General features: G+C 43.4%; 2 protein-coding genes across 2 annotated transcripts in view; one reads left to right on the top strand and one right to left on the bottom strand.

Annotated features, from left to right (window-relative positions):
- map7d2a (MAP7 domain containing 2a) overlaps positions 1–16,910 on the top strand; it is a gene marked incomplete at its 3' end in the record, with an annotated part of 77,739 nt that overhangs the window by 11,445 nt on the left and 49,384 nt on the right. Inside the window, exons 3-4 of the mRNA XM_079507965.1 lie at positions 6,261–6,347; positions 8,405–8,482. Of these exons, the coding sequence (XP_079364091.1) occupies positions 6,261–6,347; positions 8,405–8,482 (165 nt within the window). The remainder of the gene's footprint in view (positions 1–6,260; positions 6,348–8,404; positions 8,483–16,910) is intronic.
- On the bottom strand, positions 9,498–16,646 carry LOC306928046 (uncharacterized protein; the record flags this gene model as incomplete). The annotated part of the gene is made up of 3 exons (XM_079507966.1): positions 15,238–16,646; positions 14,681–14,733; positions 9,498–10,898 (listed from the first exon to the last, which is right to left on the bottom strand). Exons 1-3 carry the CDS (start codon positions 16,610–16,612, stop codon positions 9,498–9,500), a joined length of 2,829 nt encoding a protein of 942 aa, XP_079364092.1. The 5' UTR covers positions 16,613–16,646.

The raw sequence follows: 16,910 nt of genomic DNA, 5'->3' as shown, positions 1-16,910 counted from the left end.
TCCCACCACACACTATCCCTTCTTCTTTTTCACTTCTTAAAGGAGCATTCAGTGATTTGGGTGATTTGGAAAAAATCACACCCGTGTGAACTGAGTGGTGTAAGGTCTTATATAGTCTGATCAGCTGTGGTCTGACGTAATGTAATCACACCCGGGTGAACTGGGTGACCGTAGCAACCATGCTCATTTTGTCTGCACAGACAGACAGACTAACAAAGCCAGTTGTAGGAGTGGTTTACACCACACGCTCTACAGTGGGGGAAGTACAACAGACCAACAGCACGTGCACCAAGGCCCGCCCCACTCGATCAAGATTGGAGGAAGGCCCCTCTTATCCTGATTGGATGAAGGCTTTGCCACCCAAAGCCCAAACCGAAACTAGGGTTTTTTTTGTTTTACCCCAGGGGCTCACTGGGGACAGGGAGGAACTCCTTATATGGTCAGCACACTCTATAGCAGGGGGGATTATCCAAAAAAATAAGAAAAAATAAGTGATATTTGAATTAAGTGAAATCACTGAATGTACCTTTAAGCGTTTTATTTTGTCACTGTGAAGATCAGTTATTGTCTGTGGTAAAGTGGGGCTGACCTCAGCAGCTCTGCATGTACAGCACCTCGTTTCACTCGCGGGGGGAAACGGCAGATCTACAAGCTCACAGCTTGTAGTATCTCATGTTTTTCGGCAGGATACAAAAAAATCACACCCATGTGAACTGAGTGGTGCAGTGATGTCACATACTAACCATAGCAACCATGCTCGTTTTTGAGTGGTGTAAACCACTCCTACAACTGGCTTTGTTTTGAGTGGTGTAAACCACTCCTACAACTGGCTTTGTTTTGAGTGGTGTAAACCACTCCTACAACTGGCTTTGTTTTGAGTGGTGTAAACCACTCCTACAACTGGCTTTGTTTTGAGTGGTGTAAACCACTCCTACAACTGGCTTTGTTTTGAGTGGTGTAAACCACTCCTACAACTGGCTTTGTTTTGAGTGGTGTAAACCACTCCTACAACTGGCTTTGTTTTGAGTGGTGTAAACCACTCCTACAACTGGCTTTGTTTTGAGTGGTGTAAACCACTCCTACAACTGGCTTTGTTAGTCTGTCTGTGCACAAAAAATGAGCACGGTTGCTATGGTCACCCAGTTCACACGGGTGTGATTTCATTACGTCAGACATTACGTCAGACCACAGCTGATCAGTCTATATAAGACCTTACACCACTCAGTTCACACGGGTGTGATTTTTTTTTGGTACGAACAAACACGGGTACAAAGCCAGTTGTTGGAGTGGTTTGCACCACTCAAACAACGTCCACAAACAGAGTAACACGTCCATTTTGATCGGAGTTATTCCATGTCGTCTCCGTGGGGTGGAAACCTCATATCTCCAAAACTGTTACTTTCCAGGATTCGAATTTTTAAAAAAGAATAGCTAAACGGCAGATCTACAAGCTCTACACGCATCGCTATGCACTGCATTGTGAGCTTGCGGATCTGCTACTTTTGATGCTTTTGTGTGATGCTCTAGTCTAGTGTGATCAAGTAGGGCACCATTCATTTCCGAGAAAAAAAACAAAAACAAACAAAAAAAAAAAGTCAGAATATGGAGATGGCAATAACATATTCATGTTGGGGCATATTCGCATATCGCACCTTAACCCATTCTGGGGCGGGAACCCCTTTTGGTGTTAGCATTATGTTATGCTTTAGCTATTGAAAAATAGCAGACCTACAAGCTCGTAGCGCGCCACCGAGTGGCGCGCTACGAGCTTGTAGGTCTGCTATATAGGTCTGCTATAGCTTGTAGGTCTGCTATATACTATAAGAACGACTGACATAGAAACGTAGCTTTTTCAGAAAACGGTCAGGATGTAGAAGACGTTTTTTTTAATCTGATCTCAGGTCAAAATGGGTTTTGAAGTGTAGCTGCTGACACCATAACAAAGCCTGGCACAGCACAGCACAGCACAGCACAGCACAGCGTGGCAATAAAGAGGCATTCAGCATGCAATACATTGTGTGCTTTGACCAAGGGCACCATCACCCAGTAGCTCCTCTCCTCTGCATACCCCCCCCCCCCCCCCCCCCCATGCCTGCAGTGTGTCCTTGCCTTGGCTTGGGCTTTTTTTTTTGCAACGCAGTGATTTCAACCTCATTAGAGTGCAGCCTCATGTTGAGCCCAGAGTTCTCTACGCTCTCGTGTCCCTCTCTCTGTACGCAGGCTGCTGTGCTGCTGCTTTGATGGCTTTCTGTCAAGTAGTACTGTATGTAGTGTATAGGCACAGGGGTGCCCACACTTTTGAGTGGTGTAAACCACTCCTACAACTGGCTTTTGTGTGCATAAAAAAATGACCATGGTTGCTATGTTCAAAATAATTTCTGACGTAATTAAATCACACCCGGGTGAACTGGATGACCGTAGCAACCGTGGTCATTTTTTCTGCACAAAAAAAGCCAGTTGTGAAATCACATCCGGGTTTGATTTCATTACGTCAGATCAGAGCTGATCAGGCTATATAATACCTTACACCACTCAGTTCACACGGGTGTGATTTTTTTGACCTGAGAGCTACTTTCAAAATGACCAGCTTCAACAAGATCTACCTACCCAAAAATTGTTATCCCTTTGCTGAAAATAGTAAAAAAAAAAAGAAAGAAAAAAAGGTAGGCTACGTGAGGCTTTGAAATAGTGGTGCTGATGTTACATATATAGAAGGGTGGTCAGGTTTTTTTTTTCTGTATAACTTTATAATGCTACTGTATTTTACGCAACACTCTGAAAGTAAAGTATTGCATTGTGGGTTTGAGCTGACCTTTTGGATATCAATCAAGTCACCTTAATTCAAGTGGCAGATGCAGATTTATTTTTAGGAGCATGTCATGTGTTCTACCTGCACAGCCTTTGTGATCTACTGGTAGATCGCGATCTACCTTTTGGGCACCCCTGGTATAGGCCATAGAGTATATAAAAGGATAGAGACTGAACTGGCGCGAAGCTCCGCCCCCCCCAGCTATTCATGTCAGTGGAAGTTGCTCAGTGGCGTTTTGAAGCACCCGGAAGACTGCCGGAAGTACCGTCTCAGAACGTCTACTTCCGCATTTGACCACCAAATTTTGGTGGTCAAATGCGGAAGTGCAACCGAGCGCTCAATGTTAAAGCCCAGCTGCACGGGGTTTCCCGGTCATGAATCCACGGGTCCGCCTGTAGTCCCTCCTCCTACCACTAGGGCCCAGCGCTTCAACGTTGAATAGCCTCACTGGCCCCTTGGTATAGGCCTATAGAGCGTCGCAGTCCCGCCCCCTTTCATGACGACGCCAGGCCCAGGAAATCATTTCCAATGCATTTTCCCCCATAGACATTTCAAAAAGTATTTATTTAAATACCTTTTAAGCGTCGTACGAAGCCAACTCGAGTTGTGACAAATCATGACAACAAACACAATATTTTGGACCAAACACATAATTACAAAGAAGAGAAACAACAAAGAAAGTGTTGTAACCTGCCGTTTTGTTCTTCTTTCTAATTATTTGTTCGGCCCGAAAGAATTGTCATGATTTGTCACAACTCCAGTTGGCTTCGTCCGCGGCGTCTTTAAATAAATCCTTTTTGAAAAGTCCATGAGGAAAATGAACGGGGAATTCTTCACCGGGTCTCTCGAGGGGGGTGGGAGCCGCGGGACTGCGAGGGGGGTGGGAGCCGCGGGACTGCGAGGGGGGTGGGAGCCGCGGGACTGCGAGGGGGGTGGGAGCCGCGGGACTGCCACGCTCTATATATATATCTATCTGCGTCAGACAGACAGGGTAGCAGTAATTCTGATATCTATCTGCGTCAGACAGACAGGGTAGCAGTAATTCTGATATCTATCTGCGTCAGACAGACAGGGTAGCAGTAATTCTGATATCTATCTGCGTCAGACAGACAGGGTAGCAGTAATTCTGATATCTATCTGCGTCAGACAGACAGGGTAGCAGTAATTCTGATATCTCGACAATATGAGTCCACCACCACTATTGAGAAGAGAATCAACATTACAGTAGAAAGATAACAATTCCACAACTGTTCCACGACTATTCCACAATCGCCCTGACCACCGCAGTGATCACGGCACGGTGGTAGAGGTCAGTTCATTGAACCAAATGGATACATACAACTCTGACGGTGTACGAATGGAAAACCCTTACGGGTCCATTTGGTTCCATTTAGATTTTAGACACAGTCAGAGTTAAATTAACATTGAGGATTTCACGGTGTAGAATGGGGTACCAGAGATTAAAATAAATCCTATCAAATGGGGATGATGCACGTCAAACTTATCTAGTGTTACTTATTACCAGAGTACCATTATGTCTATTTAAAAGTGCATTTAATTTGGAGTCTGCAGTTCCATACATTACAGCAGGGGTATTCAACTAGATTAGGCCGGGGGCCACAACTGTAGAATGATTGTGTGTGTGTGTGTGGGGGGGGGGGGGGGGGGGGGACAGCAAATTTGTGGGTTCTCAAAATGCATTTTGTGTATAACACACACACATGCACGTGCACACGCATGCACACAAACCAGCAGTACTCTTGTCTTAAGTGACTGGTGTCTGTCTCGTTTCTCTCCAAAAGCCCTTGGATATGACAGAATATGATTCAGGATTACTGTCATTATGATCATCTCACACTTCAAATCGCACACACCATACCTGTAACTTTCATTAGCTCTCTCATTAGCTTTTCACAATTGTTCCAAGGGCCACTAGGGGGCGCAAATACCCCTGCATTACAGGCTGCTGCTTTGATGACTTTGTCAAGTGCTGAAATTCTGTAGGCCTATATAATGTCTCTGTGTCTATCTGACAGACAGGGTAGCAGTAATTCTGATATATTTACATTAATTACCGTAGTCCACCACTATTGAGAAGAAATAACAACATTACAGTATAGATAGTCAATTTACAATGTTACAATTTAGGCATTTAGCAGACGCTCTTAATCCAGAGCGATTTACAATAAGCAAAAACAAAAAGCATGGCAATACACCACATACATAAAAGTAGTTATCATGAAACATGCGTAAGCTAAGAGCGTGACAGTGGAATATCTATATAATGAAACTATACATATAAACTATACATACTACAACTGTATAGGCCTATACATATATACTATAAAGTGCTATGACTACATCAAATGCAATTCTAGTGCTGTCTACGTAACATGCTATAAGTCTGTATAAAATGCTATCTAAGTCTACATAAAGTTCTATCTAAGGGGCTAGGGTAAGTGCTACGGTCCATGATGGAGTCTGAAAAGGTGGGTTTTCAGACTACGGCGGAAGATTGGGAAAGATTGCCGTAGGAAAACAATCTGGCTCGCGGGACTACAGTGAAGATGAATATGATCAGCATAAGAGAAAACAATCATGATTAATGTGTTGGTGAATAAGACTTAAATATGAATGTTTTCATACATCTGACCACGTCAATATATGACACTGTAATGCAGTGTTGTTTTGGGCAGAAAATCTTGATCTTTTAGTTTTAGTCATAGTCTCTTGAATAGTTTTCATTTAGTTCTAGTCACATTTTAGTCACCTGGACTGTTTTAGTGTTAGTCTAGTTTTAGTCGACTAAATATCATAAGATTTTAGTTGACTAAATCTTCAGTTGATTTAGTCGAACAAAATGCATTTTGGCGGGCCTTGATGCCGTCGTAATGAACGTTTTTACATTGACTTTACACAACGCGTCGCAGCGTGACGCGTTGTGAGTTTGTAGATCGGCTATTTTCAACATGCAACTACTTGTAAAAAGTCCCTCCCTAACATTTTAGTCTAGTTTTTATTTGTTGACGAAATTGTCAGTATATTTAGTCTTAGTACTAGTCACAAAGCTCAGTTTTTATTTAGTTTCCATTTAGTTTTCGCCAGTGGAAAAAGGTAGTCGACGAACATTTTTCGTCTTAGTTTTAGTCGACAAAATCAACACTCTGTCTGGATGCAAGGAGCAGACCAGGTACAGTAGGTAGAGAAGCTCTCTCAGTCTGGCTCCTTTTCCACCGGGGTTGAACCGGTTCAGTCCGGTTTTCCTGCCTAATTAATTTCTAACCAGTTCAGTGAGTGTTTCCACCGAAAAGGAATTGATTCAGAAAGAGCCCTAAAAGTTGATTCTGTACAGTCTTAGTTTTAGTCGACGAAATCAACAATGCTCAAAAATGCTGTATAATGCTTCTATACATTGTGCTGGGCGTCACGTTGTCATGTGTGATGTCCTCAGCTCCGTCCAGCACAGAGAAGAAGCCCCTGATAAATGGCCTCCCGTCTCCTCTACATGTGGCAAACGGCAGCACAAACAACCACACAGGTAAACCATGTAAGTCTCATTCACTGTTAGCTTGCACGCACGCACGCACGCACGCACGCACGCACGCACGCACGCACGCACGCACGCACGCACGCGACACACCACATCACATCACAAACAACCACACAGGTAAACCATGTAAGTCTCATTTACTGTTAGCTTACACACACACACGCACGCGCACGCGCACACACCGCATCACCCTCAACTGAAAACTTATCAATACCATTCTAAAAGATGGGGGTTTTTTTACACACATTTTTGAACCCATAACCTTGCACAAAAACTAATTTCCACCCACCTTTTTTTCTTTTTCTGTAAACCTGTTATGTGACAATAAATCTGATTCTGATGCGAGTAGATCATATGTGGGGGGGGGGGGTAACCTGACTCCGCCCGATGGGGCAGCAGAGAGTACACTGGGTTCCCCCCTCCTGATCCCATCTGGGAACTCTCAGGCAAACTTGATGCCCGGGCACAAAACGGCCTGGCCAATCAGCAGCAGCTAGAGGCGGGATCAAGTCATACACAGTGCTGCCTTGATCCCGCCTCTAGCTGCGGGGGGGGGGGGGGGGGGGGGGGGGGAAATGTCGTCATTTGGATCTCGGACTATGAACTCAGTTTGACTAAATGTTTCAACATAACATAAAACATAGCTATAAATAATAGTTGTTCCGATACCAATACTGGTATCGGGCCGATACCACCCTCAAGTACTCTTACTCAGTACTAACCGGGCCCGATACTCTGACCCGAGTACCAAAACATCCAATTGACACTATAGGCTGAACGAATGCAACGGGAGCAAGTCTGACCCAACACTGCAGCACATCGCCCAAAACAGCCAATCTTAGTTACAAGCATAAATCACAACTGACAAAGTGTAGATCGGAGATCCATCTGCATCTATGAGAAAAAGGGGGTAAAATAAGTGGTTACTCGACAAAAATAGAAAGTACTCGTATCGGTACTCTGTATCAGCGAGTACTAAAAATGAAGTACTCGTACTCGGTCAGCCTTTCGATATGTCTGTATTGTATACTTTTTATCGTATACTTTTTATGAATCTGTGCTCCATACCAATGTGATGATGGTCGTGAGTTAACCCATTCAGGCCTGACGTCGAAATTTAAAAAAAAAAGTTTTCTAAATCATGACAATTTTCGGGAAAGATTTGAGGCACATTTTAACGATTTTTCAAAAATAGCAGACCTACAAGTTCATAGCGCGCCACTCGGTGGCGCGCTATGAGCTTGTAGATCTGCTATTTTTCAATAGCTAAATTATAACATAATGTTTAAAACACCAAAAGGGGTTCCCGCCCCCAAAATGGGTTAATGGTTAATGTGGTTAAACGCTAACGTGACATGGATGCGTTCCAGGTCTCAATGGATTAAATAAAATGAATGAATTAATGAATTAATGAAAAAATGGCTTCAGGACAACTCTAATAAATAAGACTGTAGGAGTCTTATAAACGGCTAGGCTCCTGCAGAGCCACGCCATAAACATACAGTACCATATCTCTCTCTCTGTTTTGCATTGTCGGGTGTACACATTTGATGGCACAGCCACAGGCATACATCTCTGCATTTCACAGGAGACATTTACAAAGAAAAAGGGGTGTTTCTTTCCCACACCACTATATATTATCCCATTTTGACCTGAGACCAGATTCTAAAAAATGTCTTCTACATCCTGACAGTTTTCTGAAAAAGCTATGTTTCTATGTCAGTCGTTCTTCGATTTTTCAAAAATAGCAGACCTACAAGCTCCTAGCGCGCTATGAGCTTGTAGATCTGCTATTTTTCAATAGCTAAAGCATAACATAATGCTAACACCAAAAGGGGTTCCCGCCCAAAATGGGTTAAATATCCTTCTTTTCACATCAGACAAATGGTATTTAGGTTTAAAATCGGCAAAGACATTAAGTTAAGCAAGTTAAGTTACAATTGTGGTTACTGCCCCAGTATTTGTTTAGGTATGAGGAAATATAACAAAATAAATGTCTGTAAAGAATGATGGGTTTGTCTTTGTGGTTTGTATGTATCTTTCAGACGTGGAAGGCTACATGAAGACAGATGACAGAATGCGTTTAGCCAAAGAACGACGTGAGGAGAGAGAGAGGAGTCTGGGTAAGAGAGACCATCTTTAATGAATCAATCCTGAACACAAACAGCAGGAAAACAAAGTCAGAGAATATCCTTGTACAAACATGTTCTTGGGATTAATTTCCATAACAATGTCATTCTAGGCTATAAGCCAACGTTCTTATTTATTTGTTTGATTTGAAAAGTGTATAAACAGTTAGCAGAATGGATACAGTTCAAGGAAGTACACGTCAATACAAAATCTGCTAAGAGGATAAAACCAGAACAAAGCACTGAGACTTGTTTACATAAGGGTCCTCCATTTTCAATTCATCAGAACAAGACATACAAATAAACACTTCTATGCAAAAACAATAAACCATGATGTACACCAGTGTTTCCCCTATGTGCATTACTGTGTGGCCACCACACAATCATGACTAGCCACCACAGTATGATTGTCTTTTAGTAGGTGCCCACGAGTAGGCAAAAAAAAGGCAAATAACCACAAAAGACTGCAAAACAAAATCATAAAACTTTCACACGCGTGTGTGTGCACAGGTTCGCCACATGCACAAACGTGCATGTGTGAAAGACACTATAAAGAAAGAAAAATAGGGAGGGGGGTCTTTTTACCTTTTTTACAGGGGCCAGTTTCGTATTGCAGCCGCCCGTAAGTTCTCTTTGAGAGCGGTTTGAGAGTCTAGGGATTCACATTCACACACATTCCTTATCCAAAACAAAGTATTACTATTGGATTTAACCGATTTAAAACCAGGAAAGCATCTGTGTCACTTTAGATTTTAGCGTTGGCTATTCAAAAATAGCAGATCTACAAGCTCGTCACTTCACTTCATGCCACACTGCGAGCTTTGTACATGTTTATGAACATTTAAAAAAAAAAACTCTTTAAATTGTGAGAACTACTGATTTAGAAGGCATTTGCCTCAGGTTGTAATGGGTTAATAAACCACTAATATTATACCAACAACTACTGCCACTGTCATCATCAATATCAGATCATCATCGTCATCATCGTCGTCCTCGTCGTCGTCCAGAGTTAGACAGATCTAGGTAAGATCTTCAGAGTACCACCAGGAAGACCAGTGTGAATGCATGGAAACAGTGTGTCAGTGAACCTGTGTGTGAAGGTGTGTATGTGTGTGTTAGTATCAGGATCACAGAATGACAGCTTTCCTTCATTCCAGTCCAGCTGGACTCTGATCCTCTGAGCTTTCTGCTTCACTGAGAGATGATCAGTGAGTGACCCTGAGGAGGCTGCTGTGTATTTACCGTCACATAACCTTATTAACCAGAATGGACCCCCTGTGTCTCCCTTCCTCTGAAAGGACTCTGCTAACACACCTACTGCCCAGAGTGTATTGTCTCCAACCTCAACATCCCAGCTGTGACTCCCTGAGTTAAAGCCCTCAGAACCAAGGACAAAGCCCACCTGGTCAAATCTCTCTAGATTGTCAGGAAGCTTCTGTTCCCCTCCACGTCTCACGCTGGTCAGATCATCAGACAGGGTGTATACTGGATGGGCAGTGTTGGGGTCCAGAATGACAGGAGTGTAGGAGACAATGTCCTTCATCTTGTCCCAGACTCTGAAGGCCAGGTTGCCCAGGTGTTTGGCCACGTCTATCAGTGCTCCTGAGACCGGCTGTGGGTCCTGCAGTGTGAGCTGGACTCTCTCCATCGTGGTCTTGTAGTTCTGCAGGAATGAGATGTGTTCAGCTCTCAGCTCCTCCTCTATGGCTCTGATTGTGTGTGAAATGGTTGATATGTCTCTGTTCAGACCTTCAATCTTCTCCTTCATCATCTGACTCTTCTGCTGCTCTTCCTCCCTCAGTTCGGTGATCCTGGCCTCCTCTTCATCATGTAGAAACTGATGAAGCTTCTTAAACTGTTCCTTCATCTGCGTCTCTGTGTGCCGGGTCTGGAACGTAATGTGTTCTGCTGTTTGGTCATAGTTTGTTTTCACTTTATTGAAGACCTCCAGTTTGTCCTGTAAAGGCTTCAGTGATTTCTGGCCCTCCTCCTTGTGATCCAGAGCAGCTTCATCGACGGGCCTGATTCTGTGGCCGGTGTGTTTTTTAGAATCTCGACACACAAGACACACTGGCTGTTGACATTCCAGACAGAACAGTTTGAGTTTCTCAGCGTGCAGACTGCAGAGATCCTCAGATCCTGCTGATGTTCTCTGCTGTCTCTCCTGTGTGAAGGCTTCACACAGGTTCATCAGAGACAGGTTACGAGGCGGACGATCTGTCGAAGATATTTCCTTACAAACTGGACACTCCTTTATTCTCTTCTCTCGCCACCAGTCCTGCAGACAGGCTTTACAGAAGCTGTGGCTACAGGACAGGAGAACAGGATCTTTAAAGATGTCACAGCACACAGGACAGGAATAGTCTTCTTCCGAGAGAGACAACTTGGAAGCCATTTTAACAAACACTCGCTCACGCAGTCAACACGGAACTCTGCCAGTCAGTCGTGGTAACTCTCCCTCTTCCAGAATGTTCCCTGAAGTTTACTTTCACTTTGAGTCCTGTTTCTTGTTAAAGTCCATTCAGTTGACAGACAGAGTCAGCAGCAGGTTCCAGTGGTCTGGGTCAGTATTAACTCCTGTAGCTTTTTGGAAAGACAGTCTGTCCTTCCTCACTGGACGACGTTGTGTGTTTGATCTGAATGTGAATCTGATCGTCTGTCTCACTATGAGTCAGGCAAGAAGTGGAGCTGCCTTTGACAGACCTGTGGTAAAGTGCGCACGCCCACACATGCAGGTGTGTGTGCGCTCAGACACACACACACACACACACACATACACACACACACACACACACAAATCCACCCTGAATCTAATACACATACCTTACGCCTCACATTAACCCTTTAACAGCACCACGCCAGAGGCAGCCATGCACGTCACCTGCCTGCTCTTTAGCAGCAGTTATAGGTGACTGTTAAAGGACCACTTCACCACTTTTCAAACTATCTTCATATAATAGGTCCTCACTAATAATCATGATAAAATGGCACATATGTGTCTCATAGGAGGGCTGTGGACAGTTCAGAAACCCGTCCACCAGTGACCTCATCGATGAGGAATCCAAGCTAATAGAAACATTGGGCTTTCTTGTTCTGAAAAGTTGCAATGCGAAAATGGAAGCCATCGGCTGCGTTCGAATTGCTAAGGTTGTTCCCTACTCCCCATACGGGGATCCAGACTCAGTAGACTCTAATAGTGATGATTTCGGACAATACTCCCTGTATGGGGAGCACCGAGTCTGACGTCAATATCGGTAGAGGGCGCTATAGGTCCGCGGGTTCATGTACTTTCTATTTGCATTGTAATCCCCATAGGGTTTTTTCAGATCGCCTCATATAAGAACTGTTTAAAAAATTAACAAATAATCCCGGCCGTTTCACTCATTTGGATATGAAGAATCAACTGACTACAAGAAACCAGTCAAAACGCTAATGTTACTGCTGCTGAATTAGTTAAATTTTCGCTAGAAACACTGAAACAGACTGTATCAAATAAGTGACTGCAGGCTGTCGTAAACAATAGAGCGCCACCTCCCTGAAAAGGACAGTTTGTTAAATTATTTTTAAATTCATGGATGAATGGAGAAAGGAATGAATGAAAAATTAGGTTAACAGGTTAAGGGCCCAGACGGAGATCACCATCAAGTTCAAGTTCACGGTCAGTTGCCCGAGACGGAGATTGATAAATAGGACGGAGATTAATGATATCAAAACCGGTCGCATCGCTCCACAGCCTAGGAGCGCTTGTTGCCCAATCCTTGGTGTTGCACAACAGTGACACGTCATCGAAAATTTTCCCTGCCTGTTTAGCGGACGAAAACGAAAATCTTAAAACGTTCATAACTCGCGATCTAAATCATCCCGTCTAATAATGAAAACAGATCCTGTGTTAGACGGCACTCCGCAGTCCAGTCGCTAGTCGCGATAGATTTATTCTTACCTCCCGTTGTTGTCGATCGACTCTAGAGTGGTGTGGCTATTGTTAGCTGCTACACAGACATTCACAACAACTTCCGGTCCCCCGGTAAAAGTTGTCCGGGCGCTATAAATGATGGGCACATTTTATTAATGGATTAAATAGGTCCGGGCCCTCAAGGTGTTAATGAAAATATGTTTGCAGGCCTATGTCTATGATAAAAAGGTTATTCTTTTAAAATAACATAGGCCTATGATTATTATCAATAAATTAATATTATATCCATTATCCAGCAATATGAAAACAGTGCACCACCTTGACAATATGAAAACATCAGCAACATGATTAACCACATGAACCCCTGCTAAGCCTGGGGGGAATACGGCAAAAATAGCCGATCTATGAGCATCGTTGTGAGCTTTAGATCCGCTACTTTTGGTAAAGAATTAACCAGAATCAGCAGTCCAATAAATTACTATCTAGGCCTACATAATGAGGTTTTTATGTATTTAGGCTATCGCAATTCAATGAAATAATCTTATAAATATTTTTTTTCATGGCAGGAATTAATGAATATTAATACAACATATGTCATATGTTCGTGACACAATTAATGTGTCTCACATGCATTACATGCCTATGTGCCTATGTTTGTGATAAAATAGGTTATTCTCGCAAATATATTCTAACTGATTCCTCTCCTAACGTCATGCACTGGGTGTTACAATGAATCAGAACAGTAATACTATTGCAAATGAATATACTTGTTTTATTCATGAATAAAATAAAATCAATAAAACAATTGCAAATAAATTCACTATACATTTTGTCTCGAGATCTGTAGCTTCGAGATCCGCCAGGCAGTGGCGTGCACAGACATTTAGAGGGGCAGGTGCTCAAGTTAAAAAAGGGCACCTTGTGCAGCGCGTGGAACCGGCCGGTTGCCTTAATCTATTTTGGGCGGGAACCCCTTTTGGTGTTAGCATTATGTTATGCTTTAGCTATTGAAAAATAGCAGATCTACAAGCTCATAGCGCGCCACCGAGTGGCGCGCTATGAGCTTGTAGGTCTGCTATTTTTGAAAAATCAAAAAAAGAGAGAAAAAAATGTTTTTTTTTCTCTTTTTTTTCAAAAGGGCACATTGCCAAAAGGGCAGGGGGTGCTCTAGCACCCCCTAGTGTCTATCTGTGCACGCCACTGCCGCCAGGGAAGAAAGGAGAGGGGAAAACAAACGTTTAAAAAGTACATTTGTGTTGATTTCTTTTGCTGGTTCAACTTCTGCCTCATCTGAGTTGGAGTGCATGCATGCAGAAGCGGCGCACGTGCGCAAACGCGTGCATGTGCGCTCAAGAGCGAGCTTGCGCAATGCATTATGGGGTAGATTTGCTTCGCTGCGGCAATGTAGTGACCATCGGATGGTCCCTACAATTCCCGATGCAATGTGGGATATTTCAGTCCACTACATTAGGGTGCAAAAATGCTCACTACATATTCGGACACTAAAACAAAATGGCGGAACCCCAAAGTATAGTGCACTATATGGGGCATAGGGAATGAATTCGAACGCAGCCATCGTTCTCACGATAATACAAATCTAAACATTTTTGTAAAAAAAAATGTTGTTTAAAGAAAGTCTGCCTAACGATGATGTCACTGGTGGACGGGTTTCTGAACTGCCCACAGCCCTCCTATGAGACACAGACTGAGTAGGAAAGAATTGTGCCATTTTATCATGATTATTATTATTAGTGAGGACCTGTTATATGAAGATAGGTTGATTAAGTGGTGAAGTGGTCCTTTAAGTGTCTCTGCCATGCAAGGCAGGAACTAGCCCGGTTATAAAAATGTATTAACAGTTTGTAGAATGGGTATACAGTTCAAGGAAGGTACAGGTCAATACAAAATCTGCTAAGAGGATGAAACCAGAAAAAAGCACTGAGACTTGTTTACATAAGGGTCCTCCATTTTCAATTCATCAGAACAAGACATACAAATAAACACTTCTATGCAAAAACAATAAACTATAATGTACACTAGTGTCTCCCCTATGTGCATTACTGTGTGGCCACCACACAATAATGACCAGCCACCACAGTATGATTTTAGCAGGCGCACACGAACAGGCCAAGAAAAGGCCACAAAAGACTGCAAAACAAAATCATAAAACTTTCAGGCGCGTGTGCGTGCACAGGTTCGAGCACGAGCGTGCATGTGTGAAAGCTCCCCCCACACTATCAAGGAAGAAAGATAGGCAGGGGGTCTTTAACCTTTTTTACAGGGGACAGTTTCGTATTGCAGCCGCCCGTCTCCAGCCTCCTTTTGAAGGAGTCTAGGGAATGGGATTCACACACATTCACATTTCTTATCCAAAACAACTTATTACCAGGATTAAAACCAGGAAAGCATCTGTGTGACTTTAGATTTTAGTGTTAGCTATTCAAAAATAGCAGATCTACAAGCTCACAGCGCGTCACTTCACTTCATGCCACACTGCGAGCTTTGTACATGTTTATGAACATTATGTAAAAAACTCTTCAAAGTGTGAGATCTACTGATTTAGAAGGCATTTGCCTCAGGTTATAATGGGTTAATAAACCACCAATATTACACCAACTACTGCCACTGTCATCATCAATATCAGGTTATTAATGTTAACATTATTACCACTACTGACGTTTAATGTGTAGAAAATAAAAAGCATTTTTTATCAATCTATCATTTATCATCATCATCATCATCATCTTTGTTTTTGTCGTCATCATCATCATCATCATCCATTATCCATTATCCATTGTCCAGAGTTAGACAGATCTAGGTAAGATCTTCAGAGTACCACCAGGACTAGTGTAAATGAATGGAAACAGTGTGTCAGTGAACCTGTGTGTGAAGGTGTGTATGTGTGTGTTAGTATCAGGATCACAGAATGACAGCTTTCCTTTATTCCAGTCCAGCTGGACTCTGATCCTCTGAGGTTTCTGCTTCACTGAGAGAACAGTGGATGACCCTGAGGAGGAGGTTGCTGTGTATTTACCTTCATATAACCATATTATCCAGCGTTGACCCGCTGTGATTCCCTTCCTCTGGTAGGACTTTGCTAACACACCTACTTCCCAGTCTGTATTGTCTCCAACCTCAACATCCCAGCTGTGACTCCCTGAGTTAAAGCCTTCAGAACCAAGGACAAAGCCCTTCTGGTCAAATCTCTCTAGATTGTCAGGAAGCTTCTGTTCCCCTCCACGTCTCACGCTGGTCAGATCATCAGACAGGGTGTATACTGGATGGGCAGTGTTGGGGTCCAGAACGACAGGAGTGTAGGAGACAATGTCCTTCATCTTGTCCCAGACTCTGAAGGCCAGGTTGCCCAGGTGTTTGGCCACATCTATCAGTGCTCCTGAGACCGGCTGTGGGTCCTGCAGTGTGAGCTGGACTCTCTCCATTGTGGTCTTGTAGTTCTGCAGGAATGAGATGTGTTCAGTTCTCAACTCCTCCTCTATGGCTCTGATCATGTGTGAAACGGTTAATATGTCTCTGTTAAGACCCTCGATCTTCTCCTTCATCATCTGACTCTTCTGCTGCTCTTCCTCCCTCAGTTCGGTGATCCTGGCCTCCTCTTCATCATGTAGAAACTGATGAAGCTTCTTAAACTGTTCCTTCATCTGCGTCTCTGTGTGCCGAGTCTGGAATGTAATGTGTCCTGCTGTTTGGTCATAGTTTGTTTTAGTTTTAATAAAGACCTTCAGTTTTTCCTGTAAAGGCTTCAGTGATTTCTGGACCTCCTCCTTGTGATCCAGAGCAGCTTCATCGACGGGCCTGATTCTGTGGCCGGTGTGTTTTTTAGAAATTTGACACACAAGACACACTGGCTGTTGACATTCCAGACAGAACAGTTTGAGTTTCTCAGCATGCAGACTGCAGAGATCCTCAGAGCCTGCTGACGTTCTCTGATGGCTCTCCTGTGTGAAGGCCTCACACAGGTTCTTCAGAGCCAGGTTACGAGGTGGACGATCCGTCGAAGATATTGCCTTACAAACTGGACATTGCTGTATTCTCTTCTCTCGCCACCAGTCCTGCAGACAGGCTTTACAGAAGCTGTGGCTACAGGACAGCACAACGGGATCTTTAAAGATGTCACAGCACACAGGACAGGAATAGTCCTCTTCCGAGAGAGACAACTTGGAAGCCATTTTAACAAACACTCGCTCACACATGTCAACACGGAACTCTGCCAGTCAGTCGTGGTAACTCTCCCTCTTCCAGAATGTTCCCTGATGTTTACTTTCACTTTGAGTCCTGTTTCTTGTTAAAGTCCATTCAGTTGACAGACAGTCAGCAGCAGGTTCCAGTGGTCTGGGTCAGTATTAACTCCTGTAGCTTTTGGAAAGGCAGTCTGTCCTTCCTCACTGGACGACGTTGTGTGTTTGATCTGAATGTGAATCTGATCGTCTGTCTCACTATGAGTCAGGCAAGAGGTGGAGCTGCCTTTGACAAACCTGTTGTGAAGTGCAC

The sequence above is a fragment of the Electrona antarctica genome (genome assembly GCF_951216825.1).
Source record: "Electrona antarctica genome assembly, chromosome: 8".
Taxonomy (NCBI): domain Eukaryota; kingdom Metazoa; phylum Chordata; class Actinopteri; order Myctophiformes; family Myctophidae; genus Electrona; species Electrona antarctica.
Note: the sequence above shows the minus strand (reverse complement) of the source record. Positions and strands in the feature narration are given on the sequence as shown.